The sequence below is a fragment of the Arachis hypogaea genome, chromosome 9, assembly GCF_003086295.3.
Source record: "Arachis hypogaea cultivar Tifrunner chromosome 9, arahy.Tifrunner.gnm2.J5K5, whole genome shotgun sequence".
NCBI lineage: Eukaryota > Viridiplantae > Streptophyta > Magnoliopsida > Fabales > Fabaceae > Arachis > Arachis hypogaea.
The window spans coordinates 106,890,831-106,911,068 of NC_092044.1; the positions used below are offsets into that span (position 1 = coordinate 106,890,831).

Here is a 20,238-nt window from a genome sequence, read left to right on the forward strand (position 1 = left end):
GGAATCGACCTCTTAGGGCCCTTCCCTGTCGGCCCTGGGCAGGTCAAATATCTCATAGTGGCAATTGATTACTATACCAAATGGATAGAAGCCGAACCATTGGCTAGCATATCCTCAGCCAATTGCAGAAAATTCATGTGGAGGCAGGTGATAACACGGTTCGGGATACCAGAAGCCGTCATCTCGGACAACGGCACACAATTTGCTGACAAAAAGTTCACAGAATTCCTCAACGGCCTAGGTATAAGGCAAAGGTTCTCTTCGGTAGAACACCCTCGGACGAACGGACAAGTGGAGTCCGCCAACAAAGTTATCCTTTCAGGGCTAAAGAAGAGGTTGGACAAAAAAAAGGGTGCTTGGGCCGACGAGCTGGCATCGGTCCTCTGGTCTTATCGAACAACCGAGCAATCCTCCACCAAGGAAACCCCTTTCCAACTAACATACGGGGTGGATGCAGTAATACCCGTGGAGATCGGTGAACCGAGCCCGCGATTGCTTTTGAAAGGAGTAGAGGAAACTGTAGAAAAGGACCTGATAGATGAAGCCCGGGAAATGGCCCATTTGACGGAAACAGCGCTAAAACAAAGAATAGCTCTGCGCTACAACACCAAAGTGCTCAAGAGGGACTTTGAGCCTGACGACCTCGTCCTGAGACGGAACGATATCGGCCTGCCGACCCCCGGAGAAGGCAAGCTAGCGGCAAACTGGGAAGGCCCTTACAGAGTAAAGAAGGTGATGGGAAAAGGAGCCTTTAAGTTAGAAAGGCTCGATGGCAAGGAGGTCCCGAGAACATGGAATGCGGACAACCTAAGAAGATTCTACTCCTAGGAGAAGGCCCGACTAACCGACCAGGCTAGCTAAGTGGTCATCTCGCAAATTTATCTTTTGAACTTCTCATAGCGACTTATCTGTCCTTTACACAGTTACCGAATAATATATACTTGTGCAAATTTTCTCTCCTATTTTGTCACAATTTTCCAGATAAACCACCACGTCCAACGACGGCGTACGTCCCTGGGACTGATCACCCCGGGAACCCGTCAATCACAATCATAACGACAACGCAAAAGGCCATGAGCCATTGATATAAGCGAAGACGATAAACCAAAAAACGGTTAAAAGAAACGGCAACACGAGCAAACGATAAAACGGTCGTTGATAAAAAGCCAACATAAAACGGCTAAACACCAAAAGCGTTAAATTGTTCGCAAGCCAAAAAGCGGCTGCACAAAAAGCTGTAAACACAAATTCACTTCTTAGGGACGTCGACGACCTTGCCATCAAGAATAACCTTGCGGACCCCGATTGCCGACGTGTCGAACTCAGGAGCAACAATTTTAATTTGAGCTTTGAGGGCTTCCTCAGTGCCCAAGATCGCAGCCTTGCCCTGCTTAACGACATCTTTATACTTCGCCTTCCACGTCGCCAGCTCGGCCTCCGCAGCCTGTTTCTCTTTCTCAATCTCGGCCACACGCTTTTGCGCCGCACCGACCTGCTTCTCCAAAGCCATTTCACGCTCCGCCAAACGTTCAACCGTCGCGACCGACTCTTTCTGTTTCTTCTCAGCAGCTGTTGCCTTCTGTTCGGCGGTGGTAGCTTTCTGCTCGGCAGCGGTGGCTTTCTTCTCGGCAGCATCCAGTTTTTCTGAAGATTGAGTCAATTGCTCCCGGAGAGTTTCAACTTCACTTTTTAGTTCGTTATTTGCTTTCCCAGCAGTCTCCAACCTTCGGCGGAGGGACTCCATCCCGGTTAGCTCAAACTCGGCCTTCCGGGCTATCACGGCACCGCGCAAAAGGGTACGATACATCCACCTCGCCTGCGCGGCAAGGGAAGACTCATGGAAGTACTCCTCGGTACCGGGGATCAGCTGGGAATCTATGAAGTCGCCTGCATCAAAGTTCCTCTCCATAACAGTAAGGGCTCCCTTAGGGCTAGACGACGCCGTGGAAGTTTTCTTTCTTTTTCTTGGGTTGGGGACCTCTTCCACCTCAACATCCGGGCCAAGAACAGAACCATCAGTTCCTACCACCTCGTGGACAGGGGAGGCATGGACGACCTTACCGCTCTCGACCGCGGCACCTTGAGTCGAGGTACCAATCCCATCGGTCGCAGCCTTCTGCTCGGGAACGTCTTTAGCCTCCGGAGCATCGGGTCCCTCGGTGGCCGGTTGCTCGTCACTCTCCTCATCGTCGCCACCACCAAGAAAAGTTTGGAACAAGTCGGGAAGACCCGTCACCGAAGCAGACATATCCACTGCAGGAAAACAAGGAAGGTCGGTTAGTCGTCACATAATATCAACAAGAAGGAAAAAGACAAAGGGAAAAGTAAAAAGCTTCTCACAAATATAGTTACGGCCGGACTCCCGGTCACCCATAAGGAGATGGGGATTTACCGGGTTCTTCCCAAAAACTGTGTTTAGCACCTCGGCAATTTGCTGATCTACTGCCGACATGTTTTTATAAACTACCTTAATAAAACTATTGGCTCCTGCCCCGAAACTCCAATAAGTCGGGATGAGCCGAACCCCCTCCAGAGATAACCAAAAGGGGTGACGACCTTTGGCCGGGCGGACCTTAAAATACTTGTCCTTAAACCCATGGTAAGAATCTTCGAACAAGCCGAAAATCTTCCGACCCTGAGCAGCCCGGAAGGACATAAACCCTTTCCTATGTTTCCCCTCCTTGGAAGGGTTTGTGAGGGTGAAGAAAAAGAGGAAGACATCTACGGACACCGGCAGATCGAGATACTCACAAACCATCTCGAAACAGCGGATCGAAGCCCAGCTGTTCAGATGCAACTGCGACGGTGACACAGAAATTCGGTTTAAAAGCGCCATTTGAAAGGCTGAAAACGGAATGCGAACTCCGACTTGAGTGAACATGGCCTTGTAGAACCAAATCCAGTCGGCGACCTGGCTGGGTCGGAAGTTGATTTCATACAAACGCTCGTGAGGAGCCGGGACGAAAACGTCGTAATTGGCCTCCTCGTCGGTCCCGCCACACAGATACCCGGCTTGTCGGAACTCGGTGAGCTCCTCTTCGCCCATTTGATTGGGTGACTCCCTTATATCAGAGACGACCCAAGCATATTGGTCATACGCCGCGGGGTTAACGGATGCCCGGGAGACCGTGCGAGCCATACCTACATGGGGGTACCATCCAGTTAGTCTAAGAGATCGGTTGCTCAAGCCGAACACACACACCACCCTCACGACTTCCCGACTAAGGCCAAACAAGACTAAATGGCTAAAAAAGCGAGAGAAAGCCTACCCTGGAATGGTACTTTTCCCCCTAACACATCTACTCGTGACTAAAAAGCTACACAGTAACATCAAAAACAACCAAATAACAAGCATACAGAAATAATGCATAAAGGGAGATTGATTTGATAATTACCTAAATTGATGGAAAGGAGATGGAGTTGCAAGTCTGGAAAAGTGCAGGATAGATGAACGAAGGTACCACAACAATGCTCTGAAATATTGCAACAGGGAAGAAGAAGAAGAATGGAAAGGGTGAAAAGAGAAAGAAGCACAAAACCGACTGTTTAAAAACTGCCCCCCCAAAGCGCGAAAACACTTGGGGGCAGAATAGTCTTTTCAGACGGAGTTTTTTCCACCCCATTATGAGCCTTCAATGCTCGGCATGAGAAACGGAGCGACGAAACGGTTGCCTATGCAGACCAAGGGACACGCGCGTTGGGGACGCATCCTCCCCGCGAGCGGCCGACCAGACGACATGAGAGACTGCACGCCATTTGTAGCTTCCACGACTACCATTGGCGCGTGGGGGCACTGTTACGACCCAGCCCAAGGTCCACACGGGTCAACCCGACCCAAGCTCTACCCGACCCGGACGCCTGCATTCCAACCAACCCGGACACGCGTCCTGTACGACCCCCACACGGCTGCAGGGCAGCGCCCTTGGGATCATGGGCCTAACCTCACACGGGGCCCACCACTGACATGTATATAAGGGGAAGAATGGCTCTTCCCCCGAGGTACGTCACATCTTCCGTCCACCCGATCCGTTCGGAACCCGACGAACGAACAATTTGCTAGTTGCAGAGATATTATTGCTCTGTCATTGTTGACTGCATCTTGATGTTCTTGCTCAAACTCCGATGCAATATGTCCATCCTCGTTCTGGTCATCTGCCATTATGAGTTGATTTTCCAGCTCCCCGGCAACGACGCCAATGTTACATGGGTAACCTGAAATAGATGGATTGGGCTTGAATGAGATGCCCAAATGCTGGGGGAAGGTAGTCTCTGACTTGCTTTGCGTCTGGAAGCCGCCGTCCTCGTTGTGTATGTGAGAGAATGAGGGGGTTGTACCTGCAAAGACACTCCGATACCTAAGTTAGCAAGGGGGTAAGCAGGTTTTTAGTGTATTGGAACTTAGGTTTTACCTGAGTGTGTCAGTGTATTTATAAGTGATAATTCAATAACCATCGTTGGAGTAGTTCCACTTCTGAAGATGGATAACCGTCCTTTTATCTTATGGTTGTTGAGATATTTCTTTTAGAAGTGGGTGAGAGATTTTAGGAGGCAGTTACTTATATGTATAAGTGTTATTTATCAGCTCATGTCGAATTCGACCTCTTTGAGGAGATCGAATAAGCGGCAAAGGCCATCTTTTAGATTGGGCCATTTTTGACTTACTTAGCAATGGACCATAATGTTGGATCAGGACATGAACAATTACCTAGCGAAGTTATAGAATATATAGCCAGCTGTATGTCGTTTCTTTTAACTTTATTTATAGCTTATTAACACGTGCTTTTTTTGGTTGCACAATTCAATTATTTTTCGGACCAAGCCATCAACTAAAGACAAAATTCAGAACCCCACCATGCCACTCCCCAGTTTCTATATAACAATGTGATATCTTGTGTTATTATCATCATTCCTCGAAAGTATTTACTAAGGGGAAAAAAAATCCTTCAAAACCATGGCTATCTCTTACTCAAGTCGTCCAAACCCAAAACCATTTTATGTTGTTTTAGCGATTTGCCTTCTTTTCCTTGCAAATAATAACAAGGTGAACGCAGCAAAAGTAACTTCCTTCAACTTCACCAAGTTCTCCACTAGCAACCCTAGCATAACTCTCCAAGGCAGTTCCGAGATTCTAGGAAACGGGGTTTTGGCTTTAACAAATCGTGAAAACCCCGTTTCAAACACCGGTCGTGTTTTGTATGCTACGCCGGTGACTATTTGGGACAAAGCCACTGGCAACGTTGCTAGCTTTGTAACATCTTTTTCCTTTGTCGTTGAAGATGCCGAAGGTGATTACATCTCGGCTGATGGGATCATCTTTTTTCTCGCGCCACAAGACACCGAGATTCCCAACAACTCGAGTGGTGGATTTCTCGGTGTCGTTGATAGCAGCAACGCTTTGAACCAATTTGTTGGGGTAGAGTTTGACACTTACACCAACGAATGGGATCCAGATTCTGCTCATGTTGGAATTGATGTCAACTCTTTGATTTCGTTGAAGACTGTCAAATGGAATCGCGTAAGTGGCTCGTTAGTTAGAGTGAGTATAATATATGATTCTTTGTCTAAGACCTTGAGTGTTTCCGTTACTAACAAAAACGGTAGGATTACTACCGTTTCCCAAGTGGTTGATTTGAAAGCTGTGCTGCCGGAAAAGGTAAGGGTTGGGTTATCCGCCACCACAACAACCGGTGGCGTAGAGGCGCATGATATTTACTCATGGTCTTTCACTTCCAATTTGGAGACAACTACAAGCAGCACAATGAATAATATTGCAACCTACGCATGATTTGGTCCAATTAATCCTAGTCCCAGCTAGTATGTGTTTTGAAATAATTGAAGATCATGTCATATTATGACGTGTGGGTGGTATTGGATGTGTCATATATATATGTAGCTTTATCACTATGATCAACTTATGTAAATCGATATGATGGTTGAAAACTTAAATAAGATGAGCTTATGTTGATATAGACCATAAAATATTAGGTAATTAATTTTTTTTTCTTGCATTTATTTTATATTTGTGTTATTATTAGTTAATTTTTTATTATTTCAACTATAAAAATAGTTCTAACATTATTTATATGGGAGACACTCAGATAAAAATGTCTAAAATATTTTTTAATATATTTTTTAATAATTAAAATTTAACATATATAATCGATTAAACGCTGTTATTTTTGTCAAAATTAGACCAAACAAATTAATTTGAATGAAAAATAGTAGTGAATCAAATCTTAAGCTGGTTTAAATTAATATTATTTTTTATAAAAAATGACTGCACTATCTTTATTATAGAAAATGACTAAAATACTTTTATTATATATATTAGTTGAGTTATGCTACGTGTACACCAAAATCAGCTACTAAAGTCAGCCACTATTATGAAATACATACTAAAATACAAATACACATTGAAAATAAATTAAATCACACATGTATATATTTATATACAAATACATTGGTGGCTGATTTTAGTGTACAAATAGTATTTTTTATATTAATTTTGAGAATCCTAAATTCTAGCCTTTTACTTCTCTGTCGTTGTAGGATTAGTATTTAGAGTTTTTAAAATTCTATATATATAATATGGGTACTTTAGTTATTTTTTATAAAAAAAATATTAATTTAGACCGGTTCAAAATTTAATTTATTAGTTTTTCAACTAAATTGATTTGTCTGGTCTAATTTTAATAAAAACAACACAATTTAATCGACTATATGTATTTAATTTTTAATTATTAAAAAATATTTTTAAAAAAGACATTTTTTACCTCTTTATCTAAATGACATCCTATTTATATAGTACTATACATAGTAGAAATAAGATTATAAAAATTAAATCGGTAATCAAATTGGTATTATTAGATATTCAAAATTTTAAATCTCAATCGAAGTTCAACTAAGTTAAATTGGATATAATAATATAATATATTTATATATAAAATATAATTTAAAAAATAACTTTTTTGTATTTTATTATTTTAAATGAAATAACCAATGAAAAACCAACTTGATCGATTTACTAAACAAGATTTATCTTGAATGGGAACCAATTTAATAATTAGTTAGTTCCAATTAATCCAATCAAATCAGTAAATTTATTCAATTTTTAAAATTATGGTTTTGAAAATTAAACTCGCGGTTTAATTGGATTAACTGAGAATCGATTTTTTGGTCGTTTTAGTTCAAGTGAAAAATCACCTAATAAAAAATTAGTAAAAAAATAAGTTAAATTGATAGTTAACTGATAAACTGATTAAACTGGCTTTTTTTTAATTCATTTTTTTAATTAAAAATAATAATAAAATCCCTCCTTTATATATAAGAAAAACATTGAGAATTATCGTATTTAGCGTCACACACTAGTATCAGTTCTACCAGCAGATTCACCGACAGTTTTAGTGTGGAATTTGTCATGTTAAATAATTACTGGCGAATTTCCATTTTCGACAATAAATATGTTAGCTAATAATTGGAAGGAAAATGAAGAAAGTAGATGCAAACTTTAGCAATGGATACTGTCGAAAAAATTCGACGGTATACACTTTTAGTGAAGCGCTGCATTTTAGTGAACCGCAATGGGTTACTGTCGGATTTATCCGACGATAAATCCGACGGTAATGAGCCTAAAATTCAAAGTGCGAACCCTCACCACCTTCAATTCGAAATCCACTCTCTCTCACTCTAACCTCTCTTCTCCCTTTCTCTCTTTAGCGCCTCCTCTCCCTGGCGTGCCGTTAGCCACACCGTCGCCTCCTTCTCTCCTTGCACTGACCTCGACGACGTCTTCATTGCAGTCGCCGTTTCAAACCCTAGCATCCATTGCAGCCGCCGTTCTTCTCACCAACTGACGTCTCGCCATTCTTCGCGTCGCCAACTTCGTCAACCACCGCCAGGTCCATCTTCGTCATCGTCTGCCAGGTCCAAGTTAGTTAATTTTTTCTTGCTTAATTTTTGTTCTGTTTTTAACCTATTTTTCATAAAAATATATATGATTTAATTAACTTAGTTTGTCATGTGTTCAAAATTATTTAGCTAAAAATAATTAGTTAATTTTGTGTGTATTTGTGAACTTTGATCTTTTACGATGTTATGTATGTGATGTAATTGACTAATTACATGGTTATCAATTTATGATGAGACTTGAATTTGTCAATTTGTTAAATGGAAGACTTAAATTTATTGAATAGAAAGCTTGCTAATTATTGATTTGGCTATGGTGTTGACTGCTGATTACAGTGCTATCAATTAGAGTGAGTTAATTTTCTTATTGAAAGAGGTTGTGTTTTATTCTTATTTCCACTCTTAAAAACCAACATTTCAAGCTATCTACGACTTTTATATCTAGTTTTATTCTTAGTTTTACTTGGGAGATAACTAACAAATCGAATTGTTCATTAAAAAAAAGCACATTCGATTGTTAAAGTGATTTTTATGCCCAAGAACTTGTCCTGAAAGTTACAATTAATCTCTTGCAAAATTATCATAAAGGAATAACTTAAATTAAAGCAAATAATATAGTGTATATAAGAGTCTAAGACTTCATTATAGAAAATTATATAAGGTAAATATGGCTTGTTATTTTGGTATGAATTTAGTTTTCTATGTTAGCTTTTTATGTGTGAAATCATATGTTGGTATGATAATGTCATTAACATGCTTGCTTACATGTTGATTATATTAAAAGATTGGACTTTGGAAAATAGGGATATTTTCATGTCAATAAAGATAATTTGGGAAGAGATTGGACTTTGGAAATAGATTGAATATATTTTATGATTTTATGTTGGATGTCTCTATTGTTTAAGGTGAAATATATTGTGTTGTTATCTAGAAAATAGGAATAGGTAGCTGAATTTTGGGGTTTTACTTGTCATGTCTTATTGTGCTTGATTATGAAGGCTCCTTGTTTAGTTAAGTTTAATTCTTATGACATTAATTGAGTGTTGACTGATATTGTGGATTGAAATTAGTTAGATTTGTAGGAACCGTAAATATGGATATATGTCCAATTTTAGGGGAGGTTATATTCAATTTTTTCCGGAAGGTTTGTTGCATGATTCGTGAAGTTCATATATGTTGATTAGTGTTATTAATATATTTTGTTTACAGATATGATGATAGGTAATAGAGGTAGATCGAGTGAGTCTCGTGGTCGTGGTAGAGAGAAGGCTTCGACCTAATCCCCAGGGATTGTTCAGTCATCGCCCTCTACCCCGAATCCTTAGCGGACTAGCAATTTATTATGGTCCCAAACCCAAACTATGTGCCTCCTTCTACTATGCCCCATGTAGATCCAGCAACAGATACTGTGGTGGGCGATTCCTCCAGTGCCTCCCGCAGGATGCCCTTCCACCACCGCCCGTCATCGGGTTGACGATTTGGCCCAATGGCATGTAGGCGTGAGTACATGCAATTTTTTAATCTTTAGTTTGTTAATCTTAATAAGTTTATGTGTGTGTATGTGTTTGTTAATGTTAGGTTTTTCTTCTGATAGGTTTGCACCAAATAATAATGCTTACACACTGGAGATCTCCAAGGTCATTAAGTCAATGTACGACCACCCGTGGCCAAGGTACACAACGATCCTGTCTGAGACCAGAGAGCAGTGGTTTCAGAAGTGGGCAGTAAAAACCCAATAACGTTGAATCAATTAACTGTATTTGAATTGTATTTTATCCAGACTAAATAATGTTGTTGAATCACTTTGTGTAGTTGAAATTTATATAGGATGCGGAACATAATCTCAGGATAAGGAAGATCTACGACCACCGACAGCTAAACGGATTTAGCAGATAATTAGTGACGTTCATCACGGGGCGGCCACCTAACGAGATGGATCCGTCTATCCATCAAGAAGGAACTGGAGGCCCATTTTAGAAATGATGAGGGATTCAAGCATCACCATCTGACTAATGTCTCTAACAGGGCTTCGCACAGGGTCGTCGAAGTATACGGGTGGATCGGCGACCTTCATGAAGACAAAGCGCATACTAGTAAATAATTTGGAAATGTTTAATTTTTTTATGTTGTTACTTGAATTAGTTGTTTAATTTCTTGATTTATTTTATTGGTTGATATAACTTGTAGTCTAAGTCGTTGGATCATGAGGCAATACTGGTGGAGACCTTCAAGTATACCCATACTTTGAAGGTCAACAAGGAGAGATTTGCTGACGAGTGGTCTGCAACCTATTATGTGAGTTTAAATTAATCATAAGTTTCAAATTTATTTGGTTTAAAGTTAATTAACTATTATCCTAATCACAACGTGTGTGACACAGAAGGATTACACGTAGAAGTTGGAGGCCGCGACCCAGCAGTTTCAGTCACCTAGTAGGAATGATGAAGCTAGCTCCGAGACCTCAGTGGTAAATGAGAGGGTTTGGCGTGAGATTGCCTCTAAACCCCACAAGAATTGCTACTTTGGGTTGGAGTCGTTCTTCACTAGTGGCTTCCTGTGCCTCAGCCTCTGCCACCAGTCCTACCGATCTTTAGGAAGTTATCGACTTGAGGGAAGAGGTGCAGAAGATGACATAGTAGCTTCACCAACAAGCCAAGCAGTCTGAGCAGAGGTACAACGACCTTCTTGCATGCGTTGGAGGAGTTGTTAACATCAACTTGGACCTGACAGAGAAACTGGAGTAGCTATATCGTTTGCAATAGCAAATGGATATGTACAACCAGCAGATGCACATTGGAGGTAGCGGCGCTAATGGTTCCAGCGGCAACGCCGCTAGTGGGGTACCGACTTCAGCACCTACTTCGCCGCCTCAGCAGAGGGGACCTCGATGACAACGACGACGATTACCGATATCTGTAGGGTTTAGGGATTTTTTTATGTCTACTTCATTGTATTCTACTTCTGTGATATTTTATTATATTTAGACCATTTATTTTTAATAAATAATTTGTTTATTTTTGGTAATTTTGAATTGTTGCTAGTAATTTCGTTAACAAAACTTTTAATTTGACTACTAATTGTAGTTTAATTGTTCCAAAAAAAATAAAAATAAAGGTTAAGTACGATTTTTGTCCCCAACTTTTTTTTATATACAAAATCGTCCCTAAATTTCATCGTACTTTTAAAACCGTCCTTCGGACCAAAATACCCTTCTCTTATTCTTTTTCTTCTTCTTCTTCTTCATCATAGCAAGGAGCAGCGGCAAATTGGCTTGCAATTCTTCTGATGCCATTTTCTTAAATAAACCAACACCTATATCACACTGCATTCAGCATCATCCCAGAAATCATGGAGTTCTAAGTGATCAAGTTTCTATTATTCCCTTCGGCTGCATTGAAGACATTGAAAGCAGCATGCCGACAACCACACTTGGAATACATGTCCACAAGTGCAGTAACCAATATAACTTCATCATATGAAGCAAATTTTAAAGCAAGACCATGAACCTGTCTACCAAAACAAGCATACAATAAGGTAGCACAAGCAAAACGCGCAGACACCAAAGTCACTGAATTGGGTTTAACCTCTAAAAATCCCACCATTATCATGTCCTTAAACACATCCAAAACCAAATGAGGAATCCCATTTTGCAACAACCTAGAAACAAACACATTATAACTCACCACACTCTTCAGAGGCATTTCTTTAAATACCTCACTCGCAGAAACGTCACCACAATTTGAATACACAGTGACGAGTGAAGTGGCAACATAAACATAAAATTCAACTGCCAAGCAATGCACCTAAACAACATGGATCCACACACCGCAATCAGAGAGCAAACACAAGACGGTGATGGAGCTGGGCCCCAAGTTTGAGAACCTAATTCACCGAAACACCTTCAAAGCCTTCCCTGGAAGTCCATTTTGCGAGAGCCCAGAAAGCACCGCATTGAAACACACAACATTCCGTTGCGGCATTTCTTTGAACACCTTGAGAGCATCGGGTAAGAACATCACTTTCAATGCGTAAGCAGCAGAAGGGTGGTGAAGGCATAAGGTATTATTGGAAATTGATTTTGAAAAGATGGACATGGAGGATTTGAGAGTGGGAAGGTGAAGAGAGGTTGGCACATGCTTTGAAGAGTGGTGGAAATGTGAAGAAGGAGAGTAGGGTGTGGGAAGAACAAGAGTGGAGCTTAGAGAAGAGGTTGAGAGCTTCTCTGTTCTTTTTCTTTTTTATTTTATAATTTTTTTAGGGGTAATTTAGTCCAGAATTTTAAGATTTAGGTCAAAAGGACGATTTTAGAACTACATTGAACCTTAGAGACGATTTTGTATGGAAAAAAAGGTTGTGGGCGAAAAAATTTTTGGCTTATACCTTAGGGACCAAAATCGTACTTAACCCTAAAAATAAAAATACTACTGACAAATTTACCGACGGACAAATCTGAGGGTAACTTGGCACCTAAACACGTGAAATGGCGCCAAAGTTACAATTGAATTAATCTGACAGTAATCATTAACTCATTCTCAACAAATCCATCGAAAAAACCGACGTAAAATTTGTTAGTATTTAGCGTCAGACGAAAATAATTCATTGGTAAATAGTTTTTGGTGCTGTTTTTACCGTCAACTCCAAGACGACAGTAAATCTGATGGTAAAATAATTACCGGCGAATTTATTTAATGAATCTGACGGTAAATCTCATGGTACTCAACATTTTTCTTTAATCTCTCTCTCTCTCTCTCTCTCTCTCTCTCTCTCTCTCAATTTAGTGAATTTACAAACCAAACCTAAATGAAAATCCTAGTAGAGACAAGAGCAGCCCACACCATCATCCCCATCACCAGCTGCCACTCGTCCTCTTCTCCTCACCGTGGAATCTTTGTTCGAACACATCGCCATCGCTCACGTGCCCACCTCCCTTCGCACATTGCCCACCTCTCTCTCTCTCTCTCTCTCTCTCTCTCTCTCTCTCAATTTAGTGAATTTATAAACCAAACCTAAATGGAAATCCTAGTAGAGACAAGAGCAGCCCCCACCATCATCCCCACCACCAGCTGCCACTCGCCCTCTACTCCTCACCGTGGAATCTTTGTTCGAACATATCGCCATCGCTCACGTGCCCACCTCCCTCCGCACATCGCCCACCTGACCGTCACACCTCACCTTGCACTACGAGAAAATCGCTGGATACCGTCGGATTTACTGTCGAATAAATCTGATGGTATAAATCTCGTCGGTAATTATTTACCGGTGGACTTTCTTATCCACCGCTAATTACCATCGAAAAATTTCCGCCAATAACTTTTACCATCAGATTTATCTCTCGGTAAATCCGACAATAGTATGTTATTTACTAAAAACTAAATTAATAATTATCGGTGGATAAATCTGACAGTAAATCCGTTATAAACTTAAATTTTAATTTTTTTTATAAATTCACTCATTATCATCCTCCTCCTACAACAGAAAAGAACAAAAGCATATATAACTAATACTAACTAATCAAACAAGTAAAAAAGATAAAATTAAAATACAAAAAAAGTATAATAACCAACTGCATTATAGAACAGTAACTCCCATATTCTGCAAATAGAAAGAGAAATTAAGTGTATATGCACATTATGACTAGAAACTTGTCTTAAAGTATTGTTTGCACACTTATAAAAAAATTAAAGCCAATTAAGAACATTTTATGTTCAATAAACTATATATCAAAAAGATCTTTTTATCTATCAATTATGTTTGGATATAATAATTTAAAGGTACTTTTTTATTTATATATTACATGAAAAACATCTTTTTTTTAAGGAAAAAAGATCTTCTAAAAAAAGATGTAAATTACAGCTTCTCAAAAAAGATATTTTTTTTTAGTGCTTTTACTTTTACTACTAGAAATTTGCCAAACACGGTAAAAAATAGAAAAAGATATTTTTTCATTAAAAAAGATCTTTTTTATCAAAATAATGGTGCCCAAACAAGCACTTAGTAAGCTTAATCCAAATTAAAATTTGACCCACTACTAGCCAATTACAAAGAATGTTCACCCTATCAATGTTTGGTGTCATCATACTCTTTGTATTTTTGTTTTGTATGTGACTTTAATTTTTTCTTAAAATAAGATATGAACAATTGATCATTAGCTTTATAGGTATAATCAACCGAGAAAATGAACAAAGAATAAGCACAAAACTAGAGAGAAAGTAAAAGTGGAGATAACTAATATGTGATTAAATTTTAAGTTAAAAACAAGTAATTGATTTTTACCTTCTACCACCACCCTTGCTAACCTAATTGTTTTGAAATTGTAACGACAAAAGAAGTTAAAATTTAAACAAGTTAAAAATAATTTGAAAACTAATTCATTTTTTTTAAAACAAGTACTGAACAATATTCGACATAAATAAACACTCATAACTGCAATAGATTTGCTATTTGGGTGCTCAGCTCTTTCTTGTACTGTTCTCTGAACTCAAATTTGCAAAACAAAAACATAAAAAATCTCAACCAAGAATTAAGAACAAACTAAAAATTATAATAAAAATCAGGAACAGAAAAAATTAAGAACAAATTAGAACAAAAATCATAAAGAAAATAATGAATTCATAAATAAAAAATTTTAAAATTAAAATAATAAACCCAGAATAAATCCTAAAATTGAATACTACTCCTCTGGCCTCTTATCATGCTTATCTTATATGGTTGCGATTGCATGCATGCATGGCATTCCTGTATGACAAAAAAAATTCCTTAATTGATATTGTTGACATCGTATGAGTATAACAAAATTGAGTTGGAGTATATACCTGTAAGTTGCCAAAACCTACAGGTGCATGTGTGATTACCCAAGTCCATAACCATACTAGTTTGCCAGTCTTATACCTCATAACGACGTTCTTTGTCATCACCAAAATAATGAGGAACCCAATTCCTAGATAGCTTAATCAATCCCTCAAGTCTACTTTGTTGCATCGAAGAAAGAATGCCTTGATAACCCATTAAGCTTCCGTCAGTTATTAATCATGCTCTTCATGATAATTCTTCTTATTTCTTCAGCCAATGTCAATATATGCTTGTGTCTTTTGTGCTTGATTTTTGCGTTGAACGATTCACACACATTGTTGCAAATGTTACCTAACTTGGGCACATCACTAGAATATGCCTTCGTCCAAGCTTCCTTACCTTCTGCACGTCTGAGATGAAATTTCATTTATGCTCTTTGTAGTCTCCAAGGTCAGAGTGCAGAAGTTCCAAGAACCATTTCCAGTTGTCTTTATTCTCCACATCTACTATAGCATATGCAATCATGAATATGTGATTGTTAGCATCTTGGTCACATGCAGTCAGAATCTGTCGTCCATGCAAAATCTTTAGAAAGACACTATCTAAGCCTATCAACGGTTTACATCCCACTATAAACGCTTTTTTACAGGCATCGAGGCAAGCATAAAATCTCTCAAATTGTGGAGCCCCTCAGGCATAGGAATGACACCAACCTTAACACTAGAGCCAGGGTTAGCTGTGAGCAATTCATGTGAATAATCCCAAATTCTTCCATATTGTGTTATCTCATCACCTTGCACAATTTTTCTAGTTGTTTTCAAATCCCTTGTGATGCATGTACTGTTCTGCCTAATGTTACACTTCCTAACAAACCAAGCATAAACCTCCCTATGCTTCATTATAGGATGCTTTCTAAACTTAGGATACAACTTATTCACAATCCACTCTTGGTTGGCAGCCTTGTTTTTCCTCTTTCTTTCACATGTATAGTTATCAACAAGAGTCTTAATCTACTATGATCCGTCTTGTTTGTTGAGTGCACAATATACTAACCAAGGACAGTCCTCATTCTTACAAACAGTCCTACATCTAATTTTGTCATTCTTAATGAATGTATAGTCCTATCCCATTATATTGTATAGTCTCTAATGGCAGCCATAAAGTCATGTTTGCTATTGAAAACCATACTAATCTCAAACTTCAAATTTCCAAATCTTATCTTGTCATTATATCTTGGAAACACACATGGTTCCTCGTCGTCAAAGTCCAACACCTTGTCCGATTCTTCCGAGTGCCGCGAGTTAGCATCAAATCCACCTTCATAGTTTGCTTCATATTCATCTTCATTCTCCGAACCTGACCATCAAATAAAGCATAATAAATAAACAAAATCTGACCACCTACTCATTTTAATTTATGCAAAAAATAGTGGGCTATATTATTTTGAATTATAATAGCAAGAGTTATTACTTGAATCAGTGCTCTTATCAGATTCGAGGTCTTCATAACTAGAATCATTAGTGTCAATTGCTTTATCCCGATCTTCCAACAAAGTAGATCCTTGTCTTTCTCTGAAATTACCCTTATTGGAAGCTAAAAGGGTGCCAATTTCTCCCATACTATCACTGTCACTGTCACTGTATTGGTCTTCCATAATTTTTTTAGGTTAGTATAGACTGTCCTTAGAACTCTCATATGAGTCATTAGAGTCAGCATCAGTATCTAGTATGGTTGCATTAACATATCTTCTAGATCTTGTTTTAGCACCTTCCCTGACCTTCTCTTTGTTTTTTCCAAAGGTTGGGATGTTGGAGGGCTTTGGGGCAATTAAGCAAGGCTTTGGTATGGGCTTAAAAGTAGGATTTGGTTTGGGTTGAGAGAAATTGTTTTTTGAAACCGAAGTAGACTTTGAAGGGGGCTGTTCCACTAGTTTTTTGGCCTCCAGGTTATTTTTTTGGATTTGGATCCTCTAAAGTTTGAATTTAACTTTAGAAAGTAAAGTGTGATCTCTCACCATTTATTTCATAGGTGGGACCAAGAATAAATATGAAAGAGAAACTATTCAAGGGTAAAAGATCACATTTTAATCTCTAAAGTAAAATTCAAACTTTAAAGGATTCAAATCCTATTTTTTGGGGTTGTGATCTTGTTGTGGGCTGAGAATAGATTTGGTTGGGTTGTAATAGTGAAGGTGTTAACTCACTTCTAGATACTGTGGGCTGAGAGTAAGTTTTTTTGGACTTTAGGACACTCTTTCCTTCATCATTTGCAAGCAGTATTTTAAAATAGCGGCCATGGCGGCGCTATGGCGGAATGGCGTGGTGGGATTTGGCCTCGCTGCCATACGTAGGCCATCGCGACGTGCTTATCACGGCGGGGCAAAAGGCGCCGCAATTGCGGTGGCGCCATGGCGGTCCCCATTGAAAATGGCAAAAATGGCGGGTCTTTTCGGATTTTTAAAAAAATTTGAGGGTGATTGGGTAATTTTGCAAAACCCTAAATGAAAGAGTAACCCACGTTCAGCCGCTGCAGTTCAAAAATGAGCCTTCCTCTCTGAACGTCCAAAATGGTTCTTTCTCTCTGTTCTCTTTCTCTCTTCTCTCTGCCTCCAATCACCGCCGATCTTAGCCACTGCCAGTCACCGTCCGTCGCCATCCGTCACCACCGCCTGTTGCCGTTCGTTGCCGACCGTCACCGCTGGTGGTCACCGCCGCTCATCACCATAATTCCCTCTTTTTTCTGGTTTGTAGAAGTTACCGTTACTTTTTTTTCATTCAGTTCACTCACTTCACTGTCTCCTTCTCCTTCTCTTCCCTCATAAACCTCTCTTCCTCCAATTTTTTTCCTTTCAGCTTGGTTCATCATGTCAACTTCTAGATCAGCCCGTAATTCTGATGCCCCTGCCTCTACCCCTGTCCTTGCCCCTGCCCCTGCCTCTACCTCTACTGGCCATGCTGCTGGAACTGCTGCTTGTCCTACAGCTACTGTCTGTGCCACTAGGATTGATCCAGGGTGAAAATATGTTACTGCTGTAGAAGAGGGAAATACCAATGACACCATATGTACTTTTTTGTGGAAAAATTACGAGAGGAAGAATTACACGGGCAAATGAGCACTTAATGATTAAGCCTGGGAATGTTGCTGAATGTAAAATGGTCCCAAAGGATGTTATTGCTGAATTATGGGAGTTCTACAACCAGAAAAAACAATTGAGGAAGACAAAATTCTACACCAACAAGCACTGAGGAACATAGTGTCAATGCTAGGGAGCTTGATTTAGATAGTTTGGGTTTTGGATTGTCAGAGGAAGATGCTCAAGGAATTGATGAAATTCCAAATCCAACTCCAATGGCAGTAGCTAGAGGGGGCAAGTTCTATGAGAGGTCCAATGGACTTGTTTATGAAAAGACCCGAAACTGCCATTGCAAGAAACAAAAAGGAGAAATTGAGGCAACAGAATATCAAGGAAGCGGTTCGTAGAGTTCATCGATACATAGCCCGGTGGTTCTACCAAGTTGGGATTCCATTGAATCCAGTGAGGTTGAAGAGTTTTCAAGAAATGTTGTGGGCTGTTGGAAGCTTTGGTCCTAATTTACCTACTCTCACTTATCATGCTCTAAGGGTGCCACTCCTTATTGAGGAATTAGAATACACCAAAGACTTGTTGAAGGGTCATAAGGAACAATGGGAAAAGTATGGCTACTCTATTATGTCAGATACTTGGACGGATAAGAGACAACGGAGCATTATCAATTTTCTTGTAAACTCTCCTACTGGGACAATATTTTTGAAGTCTATTGATGTCTCTGATTATGTGAAGACGGGTGAAAAAATGTTTGAGCTTCTTGATGGTATTGTTGAGAAAATTGGGGAGTAAAATGTTGTTCAAGTTATAATTGACAACGGGAGTAACTATGTTCTAGCCGGTAAGTTGCTGATGGAGAAAAGACCGAATTTATTTTGGACCCCATGTGCTGCCCATTGTTTGGATTTGATGCTTGAAGACATTGGGAAGTTACCGTTAATCCAAAAAACCATAAAAAGTGTCATTTCTTTGGTTAGCTTCACTTATAGCCATTCTAGCACTTTATCCATGTTGGGACAATTCACAAATGGCAAGGAATTGGTGAGGCATGCAGTCACCCAATTTGCCACTTCATTTCTCTCTTTGGAAAGGCTTTATGATGAGAAAAGAAATCTAAGAAGAATGTTCACTTCGGATGAGTGGGTAAGGAATAAGTTGTCAAGGGAGGCAAAGAGGAGGGAGACAACAAAGATTGTTATTAGGCCCTCTTTTTGGAATCATGTCAAGTACACCCTTAAGATCATGGGGCCTCTTGTTCGGGTGCTTCGACTTGTTGATGGGGAGAAGAAGCCGCCAATGTGTTATATATATGAAGCAATGGAGAAGGCAAATGAATGCATCATGAAAATATTTTCTAATGATGTGAGCAAATATTCTGAAGTTTTTAAAATCGTTGACAACAGATGGAATTGCCAACTTCATCGTCCGTTGCATGCAGCTGGTCATTTTCTGAATCCGGAGTTGTTTTATGATAATCCACGCATTGAATTGGATTTAGAAGTTACAAAGGGATGGTTTGAGTGTACCATTAGATTGGTGCTAAGTATAGCTGTGCAAGAGAAGATATTGGAGGAGCAAACACTATATAAGGCCGGCTATGGACTTTTTGGATCATTCTTTGCAAAATCTCAGAGAAAAAAGATTTCACCCGGTAAGATTGTTATAAATTTTACAAAACTTTATAAATTTAATTCGATTAAAGGCTTAGACAAATTTATTTTAATTTTATAGCATTTTGGTGGCGGACATATGGGCATGAAGCTCCAAACATGCGAGACCTTGCTATCAAGATCTTGAGCTTGACTTGTAGTGCTTCTGAATGTGAGCGTAATTAGAGTATATTTGAGCATATTCATACTAAGAAAAGAAATAGGCTTGATCATGAAAGGATGAAGAGCTTGGTCTTCATAAAGTATAACCAACAACTCATCGAGAGGTACAACCTTAAAGATGAAGTTGACCCTATTGCACTCAATGACATTGATGAGTGTAATGAGTGGTTAGTGGGAGAAATTGGGACTGCCACCTTTCGAGATGATGATAATATGGATGATGATGCTAATTTGGTTCATCAAGATGACAACACTTTGAGTTGGAACCTTGTTTTTGAAGCAATGGGAGGACATGAGCCTACGACATATACTAGAAGACAACAAAATAGAAAAAGAAAAGAACCTGCAACTGCAAGAGGTGGTGCAAAGGGTGGACCAAGTGGGTCTAAGGCCTCAAAAAAAGGAAAAGGAAAAGCAGTAATTGTGGAAGAGGAAGAAGAACCATAATTTGAAGATTAAGAGGATTCTGAAAATGAAGAAGAACAAGAAGAGGAGATTCAATTCAATGATACTGAATCAGAGGATGATGAGGGGGTAGAGGGACACGATAATAATCGTGTTAATTTGGATGAATTTGATGAGAGCTAGAATGTAGATGGTTTATAGTTTTTATGTTTTATGTCTTCT

At 39.3% G+C, this 20,238-nt stretch overlaps 3 protein-coding genes across 3 annotated transcripts; 2 read left to right on the plus strand and 1 right to left on the minus strand.

Moving 5' to 3' along the window:
* The first annotated feature begins 4,905 nt into the window (after nt 1-4,905).
* LOC112711537 (putative bark agglutinin LECRPA3) lies at nt 4,906-5,979 on the plus strand. Its single transcript, XM_025764214.2, has one exon. The coding sequence runs from the start codon at nt 4,952-4,954 to the stop codon at nt 5,783-5,785; it is 834 nt and encodes a 277-aa protein (XP_025619999.1). The 5' UTR covers nt 4,906-4,951; the 3' UTR covers nt 5,786-5,979.
* A 5,282-nt stretch (nt 5,980-11,261) lies between these two features.
* LOC140175196 (pentatricopeptide repeat-containing protein At2g02750-like) lies at nt 11,262-11,999 on the minus strand. Its single transcript, XM_072202140.1, has 2 exons — nt 11,805-11,999; nt 11,262-11,708 (listed from the first exon to the last, which is right to left on the minus strand). Exons 1-2 carry the CDS (start codon nt 11,997-11,999, stop codon nt 11,262-11,264), a joined length of 642 nt encoding a protein of 213 aa, XP_072058241.1.
* Nucleotides 12,000-18,787: 6,788 nt separating this feature from the next.
* On the plus strand, nt 18,788-19,614 carry LOC112709450 (uncharacterized). Its single transcript, XM_025761335.1, has 2 exons — nt 18,788-19,430; nt 19,511-19,614. The coding sequence occupies exons 1-2, from the start codon at nt 18,788-18,790 to the stop codon at nt 19,612-19,614; spliced, it is 747 nt and encodes a 248-aa protein (XP_025617120.1).
* Nucleotides 19,615-20,238: the final 624 nt, after the last annotated feature.

What these genes read in the sequence shown, in the direction of transcription:
- LOC112711537 (XM_025764214.2), top strand. Translation starts at nt 4,952, where the DNA reads ATGGCTATCTCTTACTCAAGTCGTCCAAACCCAAAACCATTTTATGTT.
- LOC140175196 (XM_072202140.1), bottom strand. Translation starts at nt 11,999, where the DNA reads ATGTCCATCTTTTCAAAATCAATTTCCAATAATACCTTATGCCTTCAC. An exon ending in TTCCAGGGAAGGCTTTGAAG is followed by an intron (nt 11,709 to 11,804) that starts GTGTTTCGGTGA and finishes CATGTTGTTTAG; the next exon opens with GTGCATTGCTTGGCAGTTGA.
- LOC112709450 (XM_025761335.1), top strand. Translation starts at nt 18,788, where the DNA reads ATGTTGGGACAATTCACAAATGGCAAGGAATTGGTGAGGCATGCAGTC. An exon ending in GAGAAAAAAGATTTCACCCG is followed by an intron (nt 19,431 to 19,510) that starts GTAAGATTGTTA and finishes TTAATTTTATAG; the next exon opens with CATTTTGGTGGCGGACATAT.